The 24,002-nt window shown below is 37.5% G+C and overlaps 1 protein-coding gene across 4 annotated transcripts in view; it reads right to left on the reverse strand.

Moving 5' to 3' along the window:
• Nucleotides 1–24,002, reverse strand: part of LOC105839462 (neuroligin-4, X-linked) — a 391,763-nt gene that overhangs the window by 35,937 nt on the left and 331,824 nt on the right. For all 4 annotated transcript variants that reach the window (XM_036288012.1, XM_036288014.1, XM_036288013.1 and 1 more), the window contains one exon: nt 7,939–8,236. In XM_036288012.1, the coding sequence (XP_036143905.1) occupies nt 7,939–8,236 (298 nt within the window). The remainder of the gene's footprint in view (nt 1–7,938; nt 8,237–24,002) is intronic.

The raw sequence follows: 24,002 nt of genomic DNA on the forward strand, positions 1-24,002 counted from the left end.
ATATACATTACATATATAGTGTTTATATTCCGACTTGAATCTATCTACCTCCCTCCCCCCCCCCCAAGCTCGCGCACGTTTTCATTTCTCGTCCTGTATGGGCCTGTAAAATGAGATCGTCCCTGCAGCCAATTAGTCGGTTCCCGTCGTTCGCCCACCTGCGCAATTAAGATGATTAATTGCATCCGCGTAATCCGCGCTAAGGATCCGAGCTCGTCACGTTTTCACGGGCCTGCGAGATCTCGCGAAAGCGGCGGCGACGGCGGCGGCGACGCGCAACCATCGCGATTCGTCGCACGTAGTTATGGTATAGGTCGAGCTCTATGGGAGAAAAATAGCTCACGCCTGTTCATTTGCCGATCGCCGCTGTTTCGCCAATTTATTTTTCTCGCCGTGGCGGGGAGGACTTTTCGCGCCGTCGTAAACGCCGCGGGTTTGGGAAAAATTGCCCCCGATAAAAAACGGACACCCCCCTCTCTCTCTCTCTCTCTCCTCTTTTTAAACGCTCGTCTTTTACGGCGGACGTAAAATTTTACGCCGAGGGCGTCGACTCTTAAGCCGAAACCGAAGGTAAATTAAAGCGAAAAGCTTGTTTTAATAAGGCTTTGCGGATTACGCGACGGTTTTTATTGATCCGCGCGCGTCTCGAGGTTTTCGTGTTTGTACAAGTACCTAGGGGTTTCGCGAACCTCCCCCCCCTCCCCCGACCGCGGTCGTCCTTCTCCGCGACGCCCTGCTCTCCGTCAGCCGTTTGGGATTTCGAGATTAAAAGTCCCTTCACCCACCCCCCCTCCCTCCCCGTTTAATTGATAATCGTCTTAGGCAAGTAATAAACCGGGAGTGCGCGTTTATCCGTCCGCCGTGTCGCAACTAATTAACGTCTGTCTGTTACACGATTTATACTACATCGGATTACCTGTCTAGGGAGACATCATCCTAAATCACCACGGAGGAGGCGGCGGCGGCGGCTTCACGCTTTCCTCGCCAAGTTACGTGAGCTCGCAATCATCGTAGTTAGTAATTCAATCGCGCCACGATCTTACTTTGATTATCCGTTAACTCGTAAAACTAGCCCAATTAGTATCGATCATCCCCGGACGGGAGATACCTGTCGACGCGTAACGTCGTGGTTCCGAGGCGCCGTCTTTGCCGATTACCGAATGCCGATCGATATAGCTCTGTAACTCGTCTTATCTATGGGGAACGTGATCGCATATCGAGCAGCTGTTTACGACGATCGTTAATCGCGCTCTAATCGTCGCGAAATCCGCACCTGATCGCACCCGAAGGCGTCATGCAACACGGCGGTTGATTAAGTACATAGTGAAAAACTTTTTCCGATATTTGGTAGTTTACAATCAGATTTTACAGAAATAACGTAACTTTAGGGTAAATTAGGGTATGATGGCCATACGGAGAAGATGGCCAGCTATAATTTTTCCAATAACTGTTAACTAATGTGTTCTTGTAATTATTTTTCAAGATATTTGATATTTACTGTAGTTTATGTGCGTATACTATCCGAAATAACAATATTATGGATATTATATTGTGTTTTTACTTTCGACTGCCTGCAAAGGGTTTCATGTGTTCACTACAAATTGCCACAACGTCGAATAAATTACAGTTGAACCGTTACAATGAACGTTAGACACATAACGAAGGTATGTAAATTGTAATGTGTGATTATACGTTTTATTTCCTTTTCTATTTTTTAATAAATATACTATTATCTTCCTCTCTAGTTTGGATTAAGATTGCCTAAGAGAAGGAACGCGCATGTGATCACAAATATTTATCAACGAGAATTTAACTAGAATTTGTCTCACTAGAATTAGACTTCACGTCGTCATGTCAATATTACTATCAAAACGCCCCCGATAGGAAGATTTTGCAAACATTGTACAATAATGGCATTAAAGATTGTGCTAAGATGATTCGCCATAACGCAACAGTTTTGTCAGAATATAATTCTTAAATAATATTTGTTAAAGATTAGACAAATATTAAAACATAAATATTTTGCAATTATTTCAGCATTTAAAATTATCACATTATAAGCTTAAATATTTTTACAATATAATGCAGCAATAATGCAGCAATAATAATGTGCAATATTTACAGCATTTAATCTTCAATATTTAATTCAAAATTAATTTCAAAAAGTATTACAATGAATTTAACAAATATCGCTTATTCACTAGACATTTAATAAAAATTAAAAAAGAGGCACTTTGACAAATTAGTTGCGTCCGTTGGAGAGTTAAGTATTTCATTGATATTAGTAATAGCGGTCAGAAACTCTTAAATCATTTCTACATTATAATGCACAAATATTGAAACATGCAATATTACACATTCCATATTTCAATATTTGTGTATCATAATTTAGGAATAATTGGGGAATAATTAGAGTCTTTTTTGTGCACAATTATATTTCTAAATGTTTTAAACATGTTAAAACTGAAATATTTTTCTCAATTATTGCACAATTTATTTCTAAATTTAATTTTGCAAATGTACTGTTAAGATGATTCGCCATATCGCTATTATTATGCCAACATACTATTTCAAAATTTAATGCGCAAACATTTATTAATGTTTTATAAAAGGTTAATGTTTCTACATCTATTTTCTCAACTATGCCCTCATAATGATGGATTATAAATCTTTTACAATTCTCTTGTCAATTTTATAAATCTTTTCCTATCGGGGGCACTATGGCAAATGCACAAAAGCTTTTACCAAAGAATTTTACCAAAGAAACCAATAAAATGTATTGAGAATATTTAATCCTTTATATTAAATACACATTTTACATTGATTTACGTATTATGGTTTTAATATGCACCATCGGTTAGCGCACAGTAAAGATTAACGAAAGAACATGTTTAGTCCGTAATATAAGCCGATTGGAGCAGCAAAACATAGAGAGCCCAATAACAATGCTTACTTTTGTCAAAAGAAAAAGATGAGAGCAATAGGAAACGAGAGCCATGAGGCAAATAGAGAAAAGAAGTAAACATGTTAGTCAGACTGATGACCGTGCTGTTTGACAGCCGATAAAATTTCTTTGAGTATCTCCTTGAATACTGACTCTGTTTCACCATGCAAAACAAACTTTTCCGTCGCGACAGAAAAGCGCAAGTTACATTACCGTCTCCAATTCTGTGTCAATCTCGTGAGGAGTAAAGTATTGCTCGTCTATCTAAACGTATTTAAAATTTAAATTTAACTCACTGTCAGTACTAAAAAAATATCTATGATATTGTTTCGTATTACTTTAAGTGGAAATACATATATTGACATGACGAGTGAAAGTCTACAGCTCCAACGGATAAGCATGTACACGAGCACGGCGCGTGTTTGTCTCTCAGCCCAGATTTAGTTTTAAAACGAACGCGACTCAAGATGAATTCGGGAGATTTCGGGAAATCTCGTCATCTCCGTTATTGTACATTTGATCCTGCTTGAAGATTTTGCGCCAGACACTTCTGCAAAGTTAATCGACTCGGTACGAACCTCTGCCCGACTGATTTTGATTCTCGTTAAAATAAATTTCGAGATAGTGACCAAAGAACCATTTTTTATTATTTTCCTGTTCCGAAATCAGCGATCGTCCTCGTTATAATTAACCTGAGGCCAGTGCCTCTGTTCGCATCGACCGTGAAAGCAATACCCGGGATTTACACGCGAGGAAACAAATATATTAAATTTAAAATATAAGATGTACACAACTTAATTCTCGTCTTTCTTATAAAATACATGAAGCGCTTACCCTGAAAAAAATATAAGAATTTTGAATTGAACAATCTGCGTATGGTTTTACCTAATGGACACTCAGAAATCTAATACAAAATCGACTAAATTAGCAATTTTTGTAGCGTGCCGTAAATGCAACACATATATATTATTGTATAATAAATTTTATTGATATGATTAAACTAAAAGGACTTTAAGATAGGTTACTACATATATTCATGTAGTATTATTTTCATGAAACAAGACACATACAAGCTTAGAATAAATTGTAATTTTTGCATGAATTTCCAATTAAGACAGTGTCCTGGTTTGCACTGAAAAAAAATTTACTACATTGAAATAAATATTTTTTCAAATAGTACCAAGCAGAAGTTTTGTAAAAAATAAATAATATTTATTTCAAATAATATTTTCTATAATTTAGAAAACGTATTATACATTTTCTAGATTGATAGAAAATGTGTAATGCATTTTCTAAATTATAGAAAATATTATCATATTTGAAATAACTTTTATTTATTTTTTACAAAACTTCTGCTTGGTACTATTTGAAAAAATATTTATTTCAATCTAGTAAATTTTTTTTTCAGTGTGGACGGCTAAAAAATATTTTTGACAAGTTTTAAAAAAAAAAAAGGAACCAAAAGCTCTTTTATCTTTTACATACATTTTTAGTACATTTTTAGTACACATTTAAAGAGTAGAAAAAAATTTATAATTATAAAATTGTTGCAAAATGTTGTAGTTATCAGTTGACTATGCCTCGCCGCTAGAATCCCAAATTCGCGGAAATGATGGAGCCCATAGTTCATGTATGAAACAAAATTATTTTTGCCAGTTTATCTACTTAAAAATTGTTTATTCCTGGTTTTAATTACTAGCAACAAGTTAATTTTATTTTTTGGTTAAAAATTATTTTTAATTTACATATTCTTTTACGATACTAAAAAACTAAAAAAAACCCCAAAGAAAGCATATAATTAAAAGTCATTAAGAATGAATGAAAAAGTGACGAATTTTTGAAAAAAAATTTGCTTTGTTTGTGCGATAAAAATTGTTTAAAAAGGCTTTTCTGAATTCTTTTAGTTTATCGATGATAAAAATATAGGTATGTAAATTAAAAATAATTTTGGTTTCTTTGACAATAATGGGTACGGACTCCATCACGCCCGCTAATTTGAGACGAGACACTTCAATGGTCTACTGATAATTTTGACATTTTGCGATAATTTTATAATTAAAAATATTTTTGTATTTTTCAAATGTGTATTAAATATATCTAAAAGATTAAATAGCTTTGTTGTATTTTTCCTTTTGAAAAAATTGCAAAAAATACCTTTTCTTTTAACCGTTTAAACCAGAACACTGCGCGTCTTAAGTAAGATGAATAAATTAATGGTATTATACAATTTGCACTATGATAGTTTGCTGAATTTCTTCAATTTATTAATTTATCGACATATTATTATTATTATTTTGAAGGCCTAAAATCTTAACCTTATTAAATCAATATATTTCTATTTTTTTGGCCCTTAAATTAGTTTAAAAATACTCAATTATAGTTTTTTCACTTTTTAAACTTTGTTATTTAATACATAGAAATATATTTTATTAATTGATTTATCAATTTATTGTATAACGTATTGTATAAATATGAATTAAGTGGTAATTAACTAAGTTGAATATCTTCTTTACTACCGGGCTGAATTCTATGATAACTTTCTACTATACCAGCTTTAAGGTCCAATTTTTTAGACGTTTACTTTTAATAATATGTTCCCTAAACATTAATTATTATACAAGAAAACAAAAAATTTTATTATAAAATCTAGTTTTTTTATGTTATGAAACACTATATTCTAAAATTGATATTATGAAATATAAATAATTCAATTATTCTATTTATAAAAAGAGCAAAATTGCACGAGCAGTAAACGGCACATGAGATGAGATTTATTTATATAGCTAATTAAAATCAAAGTATTATCCCATTTTTTATTGTAATCGCGTTTACAATGCACTTTAAAAAAACATAATTTACAACTTGCATGAATATTTTACTCACGCATAACTTTCATTGTTTTATTATACTCTCGATCCTCGTGTCGGCAAAATTTTCTATATACCATACATAAATTTGAATTCCTTACAGAGCGGGAACTGTTTGATTGGCTTACAGTTACTTTCCCCGGAACAAAAAGTCGATTGGGAATCGTCCTCCTTCTTACAGCTTCTTACTCTCCCCTGCGTTCTGCTTCGTATTCATATTTATTATTCGCGTGCAATTTTAAATCCTTCTTTCCTTTTCCCTTTTTAGCCCGGCTGAGGTTACGGCGCCGCAGACGGGCCGCTTTACGTTGCAAATTCGCCTCTATCTTTCATCGCGCCCGCCGAGCTACGTGCGACGTAACGCATGCGGCTGCTCCCAGGTTGATACTACCCGGTATAAAGGTACTAATTACTTTAGGACTAATTACTTTAGGAAGCAACTTGCGCCATGTAATACTATACGGACGCATAAATTGTCGGCTCCGATAGATAATATAGTTCAGAATTTCAGAAGGCGAATTATGGCCGCAGCGACCCCAAAACTTTACAACGGTTCGTTGTAACATGTTATTTTCCGCCACATAAAAATTTTGTTAGTCGTATAAAATTAACCCCGGTCGATTGTGCCACCTGGACGTTGCCGCCGATACACAATTTTAAGCGTGAAATCAATTTGAAATTCTTTTTTCTCGTCGCCCGTGCTTATAACGTACGACCGCTTTGAACCGTTAAAACGTTATTAATCTTTCACAACACAACATTAAAAAAATTTATTTATAAAGCAGTATGCTTGTGCGCTTGTGTGTATACGTGCATTATGTTTTCCCTTGAAATAAAGCTCGAAAATTGATAATCGAGTTGCAATCCTTGCAAACCATGCTGCTTAAATAAATAATAATAAAATACGAAAAATACATTATTTATTCAGGTAGCAAGAGTTGAACTTTCATTAACTCAATGTGGAGTACCTTTACTATCTTCCCGAAGAATAAAGACCTTCATTAAAACTTATTATCCCTTTTACTCTGTCAGAACTAAGAAACTTTACGTTACTGCCGAGGTACTTTAGGCGACAATAGAAACGTAATTTTGCATAGCCTCTTTTAGGACGTTATTTATCGCGTGACCTTGCCCCTTTTTTCCGTAAAAAAGGCAAATCTACTTCTTCGGGAGAACGTGCTATAATTTAATTTCTAACGAACGGAAGTATTACGAGAAAGTGGATCACATGTGCAATAAAAAGAATCACTTGTCTAAAATAATCTCATTAATGTTTTTCAACGACTTGTACACGTCCCCAAGATTTCAATCAGATTTGTTTGATTAAGTTAAATACTATTATGATTAAAAATTATGCAAAATATATAGGGGAGAATTGCTGAATCCGTATAAGCAATATTATAATAATAAAAATATGAAATAAACAAGAAAGCAAATAATATAGACGAATTTAACAAATTACATCTTGTTTTATGCATGTTAACAACATTGGACAAATTACGTTCAGTTAATATAAATTTTTTATCAATTCACGTAACTAATAATAATGTAATCAACTTTGCAATTTTGTATTAAGTGTATATATTTTTATTAAAAAAGGTCTATATATTATAAAATATTTTTTACGTTTATTATATATACATATTTGCAATTATAAAAATTAAATTGGTATTGCTATAAAATTTGTCAAATTTCCTTAATTGCATCGCCATATATAAAATAAAATTGATGATTAATATAAATACAAAAATATGTTAATTGCAAAAACAAATTTAAATCAGTTTATCGGCGTTCTTTCTTTTAAAAATTATTGTTATTTATTAATCAAAAATTTAATCAAATTTTTAATCAATTATTAATAAAACAGATATTAATTAAGAATTCCTTATTTTCAGATTATTTCAATAAATTTTCTATTTTACAATCCAATTCATGTTGCAAAAACATAATAAATAAATTTGTTATTAACGAAGTTCAAACATTATAGTAAAAAGCGCCTGAATCGTCAAACTATAATTTCCAACGTTCTGTCGTATACAAATTAGTACTAAAAGTAGAAAGAAAAAAGCGACACGCATTCAAGAAACTCTCTCCTAATAAATAGATCCGACATATATGCCTTCTTACCACTTCCGGGTATGTACACGTTGAGGAAGAGGCAGTCCTCGCTCTGGTTGGCCAGGAAGGCGACCATCTTCTTGAGCTGCTGATACCTGCCCTGCGGCATTTGCAAGAGCGCGGCGGTGCTATTGACGAGATCCGGATAATTCTGCGGGCACACCGCGCCGAAGGTGTCCGCCAGCTTGACGCCGCTCCAAGGTATCGGCGAGATCGGCGGTCGGAATCTCAAATCTCCGATCGGAGGCGCGGCGTAGGGTATCCCGCGGAACACCTCCACGGGGTCCAAGTGCCGACTGTTCAAATCCTGCCAACACGAGAAACACAACACGAATTTAATATCCGCGGCGAGAGGGCGGTTCCCCGATATTTCGCCGTTATCTATTTTAAAAACTGTCCTCGGAGCACGGACATCCATCTCCGGCAATTTTATATCGAGTTACAACAACGTCTATGTGTATCAGTTTTATCGCGTTACAATGACATCTATGTGTGTATATATATATATATATCGGTTTTATTCCCGGGGTCGTTTTATCAGGGGTCGCGGTTTTATCGATTCCACCCGGCGTCTTGGGATAGCTCTGAAATTGATAAACATGAACTCTCTCTCCTGCCCCTTGTCCCTCGGCCGTCCGTTCGCGCAAGTAGCTTCCAAAATACGCTCGGATGCTTCCCCGTGGAGATATATCACTTTCTCTCTCTCTCTCTCTTTCTCTTTGTTCAGGGCATACGGATCTCCGGAAGAGAAAAACGGAAACAGACAGCCAGAAAGCTGGAAAAGCTCCTCCACCTTTCTCTCTCCGCTCTTGCACCCAATATCCATTTCATCCTCTACGCGCGGCGGAAGCGCATCAGGCGAGTGATTCGAAAGGTACCAGGCTCGCGTGAGAAGATACGATCCAACCTTCCCTAAACGAACCGGTGATTAAAAACGTTGCGCAAAAAGGCCGAGCCTTGATTCTCGTGTTTGATGAAAATCGTCGCGGCGATGTAGAGAAAACGCGCGTCGGAAGGAAAGACAGAATTACGGGGGAGAATCTCCGGTTGTTGTTAGATTCAAATATTAATTGAATTGTGAGATTAAATAACAATAAGAGGAATTTGATTTTACGTGACGCGTACTTATAATATTTCGAAAAGACGCACGGACATCTCTTACTTCTCGTGACGTAAACGGAAAAAAATTGCTGCTTGATCGCAACATGGAAACAATTATATCGGAGGGATCGATAGATCTCGTTTACTGCGGCTCAACTTTAATTGTATCACCGAGTGCAATTGGGAAAGGTCTGCCCGTCGAAATGGCCGTTCTACGATTCGCGCTGGAAATTACAAAGTTCCCTTAACGTATCGGCGTCGCGTTTTCGTCGATGAAAAAAAGTGTGGCCGTAAAGAGTTACGGCAGAGAAGTTGAAGGAAAAAAATAAAAATAAAAAAAGGGATAAAAAGAGACACGAGGAGACAAAAGAAGAAGAGAAACGGAAATGAGAGTTATTCGACTCGACATTTCCAATTGCATTAAAAATTAAATGCGCGTCATGCGACTGCCGATAACAATCGCTTATCGGGGCTCCCATAAAATCCCGGGGGGAATGATGGCGATGACGTGGGTTGAAATATTAATTTCGCTCCATGAGTTTGCGAATTTTGTTCCGGCTGACGATCTCGTAATTGACTTTTGTCAGGGAATTAAAATATTAAAAAGAAAGAAGGCATTTCAAAACTATACGAATAGAAGGATAAAATTTAAAAAATAACGTACACTACTCTCGATTAAGTAGGAAAAAGAGAGGGAAAGAGAAGGGGGGGAGGGAAGGGAAAGTTCCGAAATTTTGTATGTACGAGCACGTTCGTCCTGGTTCATGACGCAGCTTGTTATTTTACGATCATGGCATTCATTTTCGTATTCCCCGGACGAGCTATCACGTAGTTGGAAATAAATTCCCATTACGAGGGAACGGTACGGAGGCTTAATGCGAAATCGCAAGAAAATGGAAACACACGAGCGCGTGCGTTCGACGAAAGGATTGCCGTTCGTGAAAAGATTCGCGTGCGAGAACAACGTTCTCAAGTACGGGCAGTTTCTCTTCGACCCCGCCGCTTTCATCTCTGAACGTTGTTTTTCATAAAATTAGTTTTATGGCACGCGGCGCGCGCGCGCGTGTGTGTGCGCGTGTGTGTGGTATTAATTGATCTTTATTAGTTTTTTCTCTTTCTCATGTCGGTCCTTCATAACTAAAGATTGAGATTTTCATTTCATGCATGTTTCATGGTAACTGTTTTGGCAAAGATACCATACTTTCGGTGGTTTGCCATTACTTTCCGAGAGATGGTGATCAATTAAAAATTTGATATATTCTGGGAGTCGTATTTGAATTTTTGGCATAGAAAACAGGGGCTCGTAACTCTTACATCACAATCATCATGAATTTTCTCAGCTTTTGTAATACCCTATTATATTATGGTACTTAGGAGACATTCGGGGAACTTTGAAGAGATTACTGCTGTGTCGATTTGTGTCTCTTGGTGGAAAGTTCCCTTCATTAGTCAACCAAACGATTTTCAAGTAATAAAAGAGCTACTGTAAGGACTGGAGACTAGATTTGAGTCTCCCGCCTACAGCAAGGTAATACGAACTCGCAGAAGAGATTATTTTAGCACTCCTGGAGGGAAGATAGAGTGTCAGGGTGTAAGGAGGGATGTCTAGGTAGACAGGAACGCGATAGGATCCGCACTGTTACTTCTTTTAAGATGGTTTATTCTCACAAAACGGATTTACATATCCAAAATGCCGACTATTACTCAACCGTCACTATCTTCTTTACCACTGCGTAAAACCACACACACACATATATATTACGATCGACAGTGCAACCAATCGAACTCATCGGACCAATCGGAGGTCCTGTAAGCCCGAGGACCAATCACTACGCACGCTACGGCGCTTGTGGAGAACACTATCTAGTGATCCTCTAGGGAGTGACTAAGCGTCGCCATTTTGCTCAAAAGCGGAAGTAGTGTATTCATTTGGTTGCCTTTACTGGACGAGTTTGTACAATAACCTGCACTAGAGCCCGGCATATTTCCCGCGCAAGGGTGATCGTACCGCACGGCCACTGGGCATAGTAAACCTACGCGGATCGAGCTCATTACAATGCGGACAAACACATACACATAAACATATACACATACACTCACCCATAACCGAACCATTTACATATATACGACACATACATACACACATATCTACATACACCAATACAGTGTAAAAGCCAGTGATACAGTCATCAGTGTCCGATATCCCCAACGGATGGGGGAGCGTCCCAGATGCGCACAGTAACAAACGGACACAGACCAAATGCGCACACTGCACATGCGCACGGACCAAATGCAATCCATGTACATTGCAAGCAGAGTAAAGTCCACATAGGTTAGTGACTTGGACGGGGTGGGTGCGGGAGAGGGGCCGAAGGCCCCCCTTGTACCCCCCCCCCCCGTGTGTGTGTGTGCGTGCAAAGCATTCACTGCATCACATGGGTTTGCGACTTTCCGTGTGTGCATTTGGTCCGTGCGCATGTGCAGTGTGCGCATTTGGTCTGTGTCCGTTTATTACTGTGTCCGTTTATTACTGTGTCCGTTTGTTACTGTGTCCGTTTGTTACTGTGTCCGTTTATTACTGTGTCCGTTTATTACTGTGTCCGTTTATTACTGTGTCCGTTTGTTAATGTGATGCCCGCGAGCAGCGGTGAGTTGTGCCACCCCTGCTTACCTCTTGTATCTGATTCAGGATACGTAAACTATTTCTTATTATATCTAGAAATCTAAGCTCTGGATAATTTTTTGCAAAAAAAAATTGACTCAGAATATTACTAAGAATATGTCTATGCAAGGACATATAGTTATTTTGAATCACCCTGTATATATATACTTAAAAAATTTTTAAAATGTTGAAAACTCTCATTATACTTCATTTATACACAATTATTGGTTACTCGAAAATGTTGAAATTTCGACACAAGTTTCGAATCGACAGCTCTTCGATCTTTATGACATCGAAACGACATCGTTTCGAGAAATCATTTCTGACTGGGTTATAAGTAAGATAATATTGAAGTGTAATATATTCGATTCTGTCTTGGATTAAACAAAATTGTGTTTTATTTCAGAATTCTGCAATTTCGTTAAACACAGGTTTTTATACCAGCAATCAGGAGTCTAAACCAGTAAACAATAAAACATTCAAGCTTGTAGAAGTTTTTAAAAATTTGTGTGTACCACCCTCTCTAACTGTAAATATGTGTGAAAAGGAGAAAAAGGATTACTTGAGACAACTCGAGCAAAAAACAAGAGACGACCGTGCTGATGTAAAATCTGCCGCTACATTAGGTTTGTACAATTGCCACTTGTTCACTTACCCAACGAGAAACGATAATGAATTCGACATCGAAATTTAATTTAATTTGTCTCTTTGTAGAATGTTCTAGAATGTACTCTTTTATTAAAAGTGCATTTATTCCTTAGTTCATTATTCTTATTTCCCGCTCTTTCTTAAAACTGAGTTTTAAGGTATTCCACTGAGCGTGCGAAACTGGTGGACTTTTGTGTTACCCCACCAAAAAACTGAAAAACTAGGGGGCACTGAGTGCCAGCGAGTTCTTGCCAGTAGAAGACGCTATAACACTATCAAAGCGCCACTGCCAACAAAACGCGAAAATCAAATTACAGTTACTTCCTTACAGCTCGGTCAGCCTGACAGATTTCGACCTCGAACATTAAACCTAAATTATAATATTAATTACGAATGGTAAATTATAACTAAAATTATAGAATATAATTACTTAGAGTATAATATAATAGTAGAGTACAATAACTGTCAATCAGAACGCAATAAATTTTAAGGTATAAAAATAATGTAATATTTCGTTGCAAAAAGCGCTTAGATGGCTGCACAGGACGATTATATGCAACGGATGAGAATTTAACTGTCGATGTAGAAAGGACGATAGAGCATTTAAGTGATTTACCTGACTTTTAATTCGAAAAATATCGGTGGAAAACTGAATTGCTTAGACGATGTAAAGAAACGTCAGTGCCCTTAAATGAAATTTTTCATGATATGAAAAGTAGAGTAAGTTTCAAATGTTCACTTTTGTAAAAATTTTTAATTAATAATACTAATTCATTCAATTAATGTTCAAATTTATGTTTCTTTTTTTAATATCTATAATACACATTTTTTATATTAGATATTTTGATTTTCTATTACTCATAAAAGTTATAAAAATTTAATGACGAAATACATTTATAAAGGTCATACTTCAGATTTTGATTCATTGATTTGTAAAACACTAAATAATATGTAACAATAATACAATTATGTTATAGATTTCCTTTAATCGCTTGTCATTTTCGACAAGCGCAGTTACATACGTTAATATACAAGTATCGCAGAATGAATGTACCTGAAGTACCAAATACATTACGCGATTTATCTCAGAGTATCATGACTTACCATGCAGTCAATCAAATATATCGTGGCCTGGCCTGTGAAGGCTCAGATGCCTTAATTTTTATATCGACATCAATTTAGAGGCTCTAAAAGAAGCAGGTTCTGTTTGGTGATGGAACTTTTAAAGTAAGTTAAATTTAGATCCAAATTATAAGTCTAATTCAATGTAATATTTCGCAATATGAGACTTTGCCTATCACAAGTTGTAAAAGTAATATGCCACAAATGTTTATTTGTCCTGATTCTGTAATGTAATTTATTGAGGAATACAGTATTTGTTTGTATTACATTACACAAATAAAATATCAGCCCAAACAATAATATAAAGAGACAAATTATATAATTTGAAATATTTATAAAAATAATTTTTCTAATTATAGAGCAGACCTTCAGCGCCACGTGATGTTGCACAAATTGCTAGCATATTTCAAAAATATTTTAAATATTAATACGAGAATTTTGTAAGCATAATTTTACAAAAGGTTAATTTATGTAAGTATTTAATTGTAAAAAAGAAAACAAAAAAAATATTTTTTAATTTAATATTAATAATGTAAATAATTTTATAAAAAATGTGAATGATCGAAAATGACGTAATAGTGGAATAATATTTTGTTATTACTGCATTGTTATTTTTTTTTTTCTAGCCGAACTCGGACAGCAAATAAATCACTTGAGAGAAGAGTTGGATAATGTGCCTCGTATCACATGCTCTATCTGCCGTGAAGCAACGGCTTCGAAAGGCTGGACTAATTGTGGGCACATTAGTTGCTGTATCAGATGCTATGAGGAGTATCTCCGCCTTCAAAATGATAACGAAGCCTTATCGAGATGTTTCTTGTTTCGCACCCAGGGTCCAAGCCGGACTTTTTATTTAAAAAAAAAAATTGTTAAAAAAATATATATATATATATTTGTTTTAAAATTAATATAAATGAAATTTATTTTTATTTGAGCCCTATAATAATAATAATAATGCTGTTGCACGTTATACAACTTTTAATTATATTTTAATTTTCATATTAATTAATCATTATTATATATAAATAATACTTACTTTTTCGAGTTCTCATCGAAACATTTTAAATTCACTTCTTTTATCCATTTGTTAAATAACTGTATGGTCGGAAACGGCTCCAACATGGAGAAATTTCCGTGGTTGTGGTTTGGTGGGTGAGGAAAATAATTAGAGGAAAATAATTTGAGCACAACGGATGACCTTTATTGGCTCAAAGGAGAAAAGCCCGGAGGCATAAACTTTGCCCCTTACGATAGATTACAATGACGAAGGTTCGACCGGATAAATTATGAAGCGATAAATATATGATGGCTACCTGCGTTACGATTAACGCAAGCGTCTCGCTCTCGATGAGGAGACGCTGGTAGATTTACGTTACGTTTAACGTATGTATCTCTCGTCGGGAGATACTTCGATTGCCGGGGCCCCGCTTACGAATGATCGTTCGTATTGTGGCGATCGCGTTGCCACATGCCCGCAAACCGGCAGGTCGTTGCCCGAAAATAAGCGCGCGAACAGCGACGAGAAAAATTGACAAAGCCGCGAAAACGAAAAACAACGATAGTTAAAATCGGGTAACGAACCACAATAACAGATCAAGGACGGAATCCCAGGAAGGGATAAGTGCGGAGAGAACGGAAAAACACGGGTTCACGTAGAAGTAGTCTACGAGATACGGAACGATTAAGACGTACACGTCGCGTCTGGTGTACTAGCGAATTCGAATAAAGCTTTTTATACTCGTAAATTATCCATCTCGTAATTTCGTCTGATCACTCTCCCACACGTACACTCCAACCCTTTCACGCTAAAGTATAATATCGGACGCATACGTTTGCGCCGCTGTAAGTGCGGTCTCACAACCGTTGTTGCGAGCTGCTCTACACTTACGCGATTCGGTATCGCACTGACTCGATTGTAATACAAATTACGCACTGGCTCGACTACTTCACTCTTCGAAGTGTTATACAGAAGTGAGTTAACGAAAACCGAGGGATAGGCCTGTTTCGTCCTATTCCCCCGCTCCGTCCGTTACCCTCGCTCTAAACTCTTTTATGTAAAAAGGGTCGACATAGACGTTATACCTAAAGAATCGGGATCTCTCCCAAATTCTTTAAGTATTTCCCTGTTCGACGGAACAATAACTCATCTGCAAATTTGTCTTCCGGCACAACAAGTATCTCTCAACGCAAAAATTTCTAATAGATTTTTTGAAAATATTCGAGAGATTTTTATAAGCTCGGTTAAATAAAGTAAAATTGTTTACAATGATGTAATGCTCATGGCTTTCACATAGTACGGACAGGTAAAAGAAATAAATAAAAATAATTCAAGTAATTGAATGTAGTAATATGAATGCATCTACACATGCGAAGAAGAGCGCGAAATAACCGAGGAACAGTCAAGAAATAAATTAAAAATATTTTTACTAGAGAAAGAGTGATGAAATAGATATATTAATAATGGTATTTTGTGCATGTAAGGAGTATTATGTTTCGATATAATAGCAAATGCTAGTATTTAGGGCCTCGCATGTAAGAAAAAAGAAAGAAATAAATATAAGATAACATTACTACTCGTTGAAAATATTGTAATGTACAATGTCTTTTCTTTATAAATATTATTTCAAAGAAACTGTATAGGAATTTGTAGCGTGTGATATTTTTGTGCAGAATATTTATTTAATTTTTTTAATATTTTGAAATGCTAATCGTGTCGAAAATGCACGTGCAAACTATTTGAGTGTTTAATTTTAAAATATATCTTACAAAATAATTAGTGGACAGTTTTTGTAACGCACAGTATATCCGTGTGCAATTTTTAATTAAAGATATTTTTAGAATTATTCTTGTGCAAAGTTTTTCCACGTGCAATTTTTTGGTGTACAATTTATTTGTGTAGAATATTCTGATTGTGTACGTGTAGAATCTGATCAGTGCCGTCGTGTCGAAAATGCATGTGCACAGTTTTTTCACGTACAAATTTTTTTTGTGTACAATATATTTGTGTAGAATATTTTGACCGTGTACAATTATTTTGTGTAGAATATGATCAGTCCCAGTCATACGAAGCTTCTTTTAGCGATTTTTCGGTTTCTTTCTCTTTGATCTAAAAGTTCTCTAGAAGAAAGAACATTACCAGCCAAATCATTCAGAAAATTACTCAGTTGAGAGTTTAAATTGTTATTCGTAACCGAATAACAGTTTAGACGGATAACACTTTATTGATGAGTGATATGTGTTGTTAATAACAGATTGAATGTCTGCGATTTTATTTGACCACAATTTCTAGTCTTCAACGACTTTCTTTAGAGAACTTTTGAGAAAACGGTTGATACGCTCAACGAGTCCATTAGCCCACGGCGCGGCTACCGTCACTAATCTATGTTTAATACTTCGACTCTGAACAAACTCGTTAAATTCAAAAGAGGTAAAACATGTACCACGATCCGAGACTAAATAGAAGGGTTACCAAAATTATTAAAAACGAAAGTCAAATGTTTAATGGTCTCTTTCGTACTTGTAGATCGAACCAGAAAGAGCCAAGTGTATCGTGTAAAAGCAAGAACCAGAATATGTTTAAACCCATCAGAGGATTCAGAAATCGGACCAAAATGATCAACGTGTAAAACAGACATGGACGTATCTGGTGTTTCCTTTAGTTGAAGTTCACTTTCACCTTCTTTGACGTGCATCGAAGTATTAGACACAAAGCACGTTAAACAATTTTCGATATGTTCACAAATCGCTTTTCTCATCGGGGGAAACCAATAAATGTTATAAATTCCTTGGTATGTCTTCTCAGCACCGCAATGCGCGTTGTTACGTGATAAGCACGTAAAATATTTGAAACCATAATCTCCGGGACATAGAAACGCGATTTATTATCAGAACACTTTCGATACACCAACCCGTGTCTTAGTTCGAACTTGTCATGTGGCTGCTGCTCCAACAACTTGGCGATAACTTAAATTTTTGGATCAGTAAACTGTCTGTGTTGCAACTCGACTTCAATCGGGAGAGTATCTATTGCCGCAATAGCACGGCTTAAAGCGTCCACATGAGACATCTTATTATCATGACGATGTTTAATTGTAAAGTCATAATTTTGTAAACGAATGGTCCATCGAACAATTCGTAGATTCAATTGGCCTTATTAATTGCATAGACTACCGCATGGCAATCTGTAATAACAGTAAACTTTATGTAAGGCAATAATATTATTTTGAATCATGCGCCCTTGGAAGGCGTCGCGTCGTAGCGAGCGAGCCTAGATTCGAGGCTAGACAAGGGGCGGGCGTAAGAGAGAGACGGTAGATGAAGAAGCGGCGGGAACACAGTACGTGTCCGATCGTCACCCAGAGAGGTGCTGTATTTACGATATAATAAATTCTCAGTTTCTTGTACAATGTGTGTAGTTTAGAGCATTCCGTATTCCCTCGAACCACATTCATATTCTACAATATCCTACAAATCAGAAGTGGGATCGGGACACGTGCGCACAAGGAAGAAGTTCGGCAAGATTACGTCAGCCGCAACGCAGTGACGGCGGCCATATTCCGTTCGTTGGTACGCCGGATCACACGAAGAAGCGTGCCGCTGCTTTAAGAGACAGAAACGATTCCGTGAGACGGACCGAGAAACGGATTCGCGAGTCAAGGCGACGTGTGACGTTGTTCGGTGTGCGAACGTGTACATACGTGTAAGCATCTACGCACAGGAGTGTGCGAGACGCGATCGGTTTGGCGCCATTAAGAGACGATTCGCGAAAGTGTCCGGAAGATAGCATTCCGTCGTGATACGAGTGCGTGGTGCAAGGACACAAGGACGGCACAGAACAAGCAACATGAGTTCGAAGAAATTTTCGGTGGCTCAACTTAGGGCCGAGTTAGCGAGGCGAGAGTTACCGACCAGCGGAAAGAAGAAGGACCTGATTGCTCGGTTAGAGGAGAGCGATCCCAGCGGTGAGTGGATGAACGTAGTGGCGGCGACTGTTGCGAACGAAGCCAACGCGAATGAAGATGGCGCGGAAACAGAAGACAGTGACGGAGAAATCGAGAACTTAACCCGGCGATACCATGACATGCAGCTACAGTTCGAAAGGCGGGAAAATGAACTCTTGAGAAGAGAACTCGATTTAGCCAGACGTGAGAACGAACAACTGCGACGCGATGTTCAGCCACCCGTAGAGAATGCATACAGAAGAGAGAACATAAACGCCATGTTGGAATTAGTCGGATTCTTCGACGGAGGTGTCGGTACGTTTCGGAAGTGGGAGCAACAAATCCGACAGCTATGTCAAACTTATCGTCTGGACGACGATCGCGCCAAATTACTCGTCAGTAATAAATTGAAGGGAAAGGCAAAAATTTGGTTTCAAGCTGAGAACACTATCGCCATGAGCCTAGATGAGGTTATGGACGGCTTCAGGAAAATGTACGACCATCGTCCGGCACGCGTAACACTGAGGAAAAAATTCGAGGCGAGAGAGTGGAAATCATCCGAGAGTTTCGCGGACTACTTCCACGATAAAATTGTGCTCGCAAAAGACGTTCCCATAGACGAGGAAGAAATGGTCGACTACTTGGTCGATGGCATTCCGAGCGACCATCTCCAAGATTTGGCGAGATTGAAAGAATTTTCCACGAAGGAAGATATGTTAAAAGCTTTCGAAAAGGTGACGTTGCGATTAACGACGAAAATCAATGCGAAACGCGACTCACGATCAGCCGGTAAAAACGACACAAAATCAGCTGATTTACCCAAGGACGAGAAGCAGGCGAAAAGCGATGAGGAAAAATTAAAGAGCCCTCGCTGCTACAATTGCAACAAATTGGGTCATCTGGCTGCCGATTGCAAACTGCCGAAACGCGAGAAGGGCTCGTGCTTTAAATGTGGCGAGATGGGCCACGTATCAAAAGACTGTCCAGCGAAGGCCACGACATCCAAGCAGGTTGCTGTTGTCGACGAGGCGGAGAACCAAGTCTGCTCCATTTCCGGCGAGGCAGAGAAGGAAGCGACATTCTTCAGAGACGTCGATTATGAAATAAGCCGTTCCGACGCTAGTCAAAAAATCAGGTTAAATACGTTAATGGATACAGGTAGCAAGGTTAGCTTTGTTAAGGAAAGTCTCATTCCGGCGGAGGCTATAGAATCGTTTGGTAAGTCTTCAGAGAATTACTTCGGTATCAATCACTCTCCGTTGCATATAGTCGGATACATACGTTTGAATATTACTCTTGATCGCGAAACGAAAAATGAATTGATAATATTAGTTGTACCGGATACGACTATGGCAAACCCGATAGTATTAGGACGCGATGTGCTAAAAGAATTCGGTCTGGGTCTAAGAAAACTAGAAGCCCAAGCTGTAAATGAAATTTTGAACGTAGAAATCAGTGATCCGCGAAATATAATTTCAGATACGCTTCAGATTAATAACAAAATACCATGCGAAATACAGTTAAGGTTACGTGAGCTCTTTGAGTCTGAGTACGTTGAACCTGCAAGGCCGAATATTCCGAAGGTCGATATGGAATTAAAACTTAGTTTGACTGATGAAAAACCGTTCCATTTCAATCCGCGTCGATTGTCTATTTCTGAAAAGGATGAATTAAGAAAAATATTAGACAGACTACTAGAGAGAAAAATAATTCAGCCTAGTCAGTCAGAGTATGTTTCTCCCATTATTTTAGTGAAGAAAAAAAACGGCGAATGCAGACTTTGTGTCGACTATCGAGTACTAAATAAAGTTTTACGTCGAGACAATTATCCTCTTCCATTAATAGAGGATCAGATTGATATTTTAAAAGACAAAAAATATTTCAGTAGTTTTGATTTAAAAGATGGTTTCTTCCATATTCGAATCGCTGACGAATCGGTAAAATATACTGCATTTACGACCCCCTTCGGAGTATTCGAGTATCGGCAAATGCCTTTCGGGCTCAAGGTAGGACCATCGAGATTTCAAAGGTTCGTAAACGAAGCATTAGCAGAGCTCATTAAGTCAGGAGACATCGTCGTGTATATGGATGACATACTGGTTGCGACATCCACTTTACAACATCATTTTACGGTATTAAAGCGATTATTTAATTGTCTGGTCGAAAATCTGTTGGAGCTCCGAATCGACAAATGTAAGTTTTTATACACTGAAATCGATTTTTTGGGTTATCGCATCTCTGAAAACGGAATTCAGCCAAATAGGTCAGGAGTCGAGACGATAGAAAATTATCCGGTTCCACAAAACGTGAGAAGCCTACAATGTTTCCTTGGAATGGCTTCATATTTCCGAAAATTTATTGAGGGCTTTTCCGTTATCGCGAAACCACTTTACGAACTACTCCGTAAAAACATTGAATTTAAATTCGGAGAAGAACAACTTAAAGCATTCCAGATGTTAAAAAAGAAATTGCTAGAGGCACCTGTACTTAGTATATACAGTCCTCATGACGAGACGGAACTCCACACAGACGCCAGCTCACACGGTTTCGGTGCCGCACTCATGCAAAAGAAAAAAGACGCGAAATTTCACCCTGTTATGTATTTCTCAAAAAGAACGACCGACACCGAAAGCCGTTACCACAGCTTCGAGCTGGAGACGCTTGCGGTCATCTATGCCTTACGTCGTTTTCGTATTTATTTACACGGTCTTAAATTTAAGATTGTAACTGACTGCGCTTCATTAAAAATGACCCTGGAAAAAAGGGATGTAAATCCGCGAATCGAACGTTGGGCTATTGAACTTATGCAATATGATTATGTTCTAGAACACAGAATCGGTACTAAAATGAAACATGTAGATGCCCTCAGTCGGGCCACGAGCATTCTTGTAGTTGAAGCTAATCCGCTCGAATGGGAACTAGCGTTAGGTCAGAATCGCGATCCCAAAATTCGAAAGTTGCGCGAAAAACTCGAGAAAATTCAGGACAAACAATATGAGATGCGAAACGGATTAGTCTATAGAAAGAAAAACAACGATTTAAGATTTTATGTATCGGATAAAATGGAAAGACATATACTCCAAAAATATCATGACGAATTAGGCCATTTTGGTCCGGAAAAAACATATTGCGCTATCGATCAAACTTATTGGTTTCCACAGATGCGTACTAAAATTAAAGATTATATTAACAATTGTCTTAAGTGTATTGCGTTCTCTCCAGGTGCAGGCAAATCAGAGGGATTTTTACATTGTATACCTAAGGGTAACTTACCGTTTCAAACATTCCACATTGACCATTTAGGAATTAAAGATAAAAAACATTTAGTGAAACAACATATCCTAGTGGTTATTGATGCCTTTACAAAATATACAAAGTTGTATGCGACAAAGACTACGGCTTCCAAAGAGTCAATTGAGTGTTTGAAACAGCATTTTGCAAATTACAGCCGACCTCACACTATAGTATCCGACAGAGGAACTAGCTTTACTTCGGATGAGTTCGAAGAATTTCTCGAGAAAAATAACGTTCGACACGTGTTAATAGCTACGGGCTCTCCGAAAGCGAACAGGCAGGTGGAGCGCGTCAACCGAGTGTTAGGTCCCCTTCTTGCTAAAACAGTCGATAATTCCGTCGGAAAATTTTGGTATAAGGTTTTGACAGAAGCAGAATTCGCAATAAATAACACGATAAATAAGTCCACGGGTGATACCCCAAGTCGCTTATTATTTGGAGTAAACCAACGCGGCGAAAGTATCGATAGGATCAAAGAAAGTCTAGAGGAGGAGATTACTCCTGATCGTGATCTCGAAATGATACGCGACAAGGCCGAAAAAAATATTCTAAGAAGTCAAGAGTACAACCAGCGTTATTTTGATCGGAGCAGAAAGGAACCGCGCCGGTACAAAGAAGGTGATCACGTAGGGATAAGAAATTTCGATAATACTCCCGGAGTGTCGAGGAAACTCATCCCCGAATTTAAGGGACCCTATGAAATAACCAAGGTCCTTAGAAATGATAGATATATTGTTAGGGACGTAGAAAATTCTCAGTCATCGCGACGTCCCTATGAAGGAACATGGGAAGCTAACAATATCAGACCCTGGCAAACTTAACCAAAAGGCGATAATTGCGTATATAGTAGTTAGAATCTTGTTAGATTATAAGGTAGTAATAAGTTCAGAGATTGTAATCCTTCGTTATATTTTATTTTGTTCTATTTTTAACTGTGTCCGAGGCCGGACAGGTGATCAGGAAAGGCCGAGTTGTAAGGCAATAATATTATTTTGAATCATGCGCCCTTGGAAGGCGTCGCGTCGTAGCGAGCGAGCCTAGATTCGAGGCTAGACAAGGGGCGGGCGTAAGAGAGAGACGGTAGATGAAGAAGCGGCGGGAACACAGTACGTGTCCGATCGTCACCCAGAGAGGTGCTGTATTTACGATATAATAAATTCTCAGTTTCTTGTACAATGTGTGTAGTTTAGAGCATTCCGTATTCCCTCGAACCACATTCATATTCTACAATATCCTACATTTATATTCTATAGATAAATATGGAATCTTTTTATTGCACGCACAACAGCCAACATTTCAAGTTCAAATGAGTGATATCTGCTCTCGGCAGAATTGGTCGCCTGGCTGAAATACGCCACAAGTGCTAGAGAACCTGATTCTTGTTTCTGTAGCAAGATAGCTGCTAACGCGATAGAACCAGCATCTGTGTGGAGTTCGGTCTCCAATTCTGGATTATACAGTTGTAAAATAGGGAACGAAATAAGTGCAGATTTCAGTTCATTAAATGATTTTAAGCATGTATTATCGAATTTAGAAATTGAATTTTTCTTGCAATGAATATAGTGGTTTTGCCCCAGCAAACACCAAATATAAATGCAATATAACGTGGGAGTAACATGTAATATAACAGATGTTACACTCTACTTATATTATAGTTACGAAACTTTACTTCATATATGTGATGTAACAAAGTTATGAAGCTATGATATTACTCCGTTATTTGTATGTTACAATAACCAAACAATGATGTAACCGTTGCGTGGTTACACAACAATTGTTTTATTTATGTTATATGGATATTATAAAATTTGAATCTTGTGAGACTCTAACCTCAATCGCACAACGTACATCTCGTGCTATTAGGCGCGCTTTCCGCTAGTGGATGCTATAATGACGAAAGAGAGACTTTGTTTTCTTGCAACTTGATTTTAATCAGGTAATCCTTTATGTTTTTTAAGTCAACATTTATTAAAGATTATATAAAAAGGTGTAGAAAATGTTGCTGCATTTAATTAACGCCCTTTCGACAAAATGTTTCATGCGCAGAGAGAGCAAGTATCATGATATACCTTTCTCTCTCGCACAGATCTTGGACACACTTTCAGTGCTGGCATTCCTCTTCCATATATACTCAAAGGATAAACAGGGACGGGAGCACGGGGGCCTTAAGGAAAAGAAGAAGAAGAAGAATCGGTTTTCTGTACGGCTGTGACTGCAGTGTTTGTGATAAGACTATAGAGAATAAAGAGTGTATCGAAACCACACGCAAGCTCTTTTTCCGTAACACACCCTCGAATCCTGTTGTC

This window comes from Monomorium pharaonis, chromosome 6 (assembly GCF_013373865.1).
Source record: "Monomorium pharaonis isolate MP-MQ-018 chromosome 6, ASM1337386v2, whole genome shotgun sequence".
In the NCBI taxonomy this organism is placed as follows: Eukaryota; Metazoa; Arthropoda; class Insecta; order Hymenoptera; family Formicidae; genus Monomorium; species Monomorium pharaonis.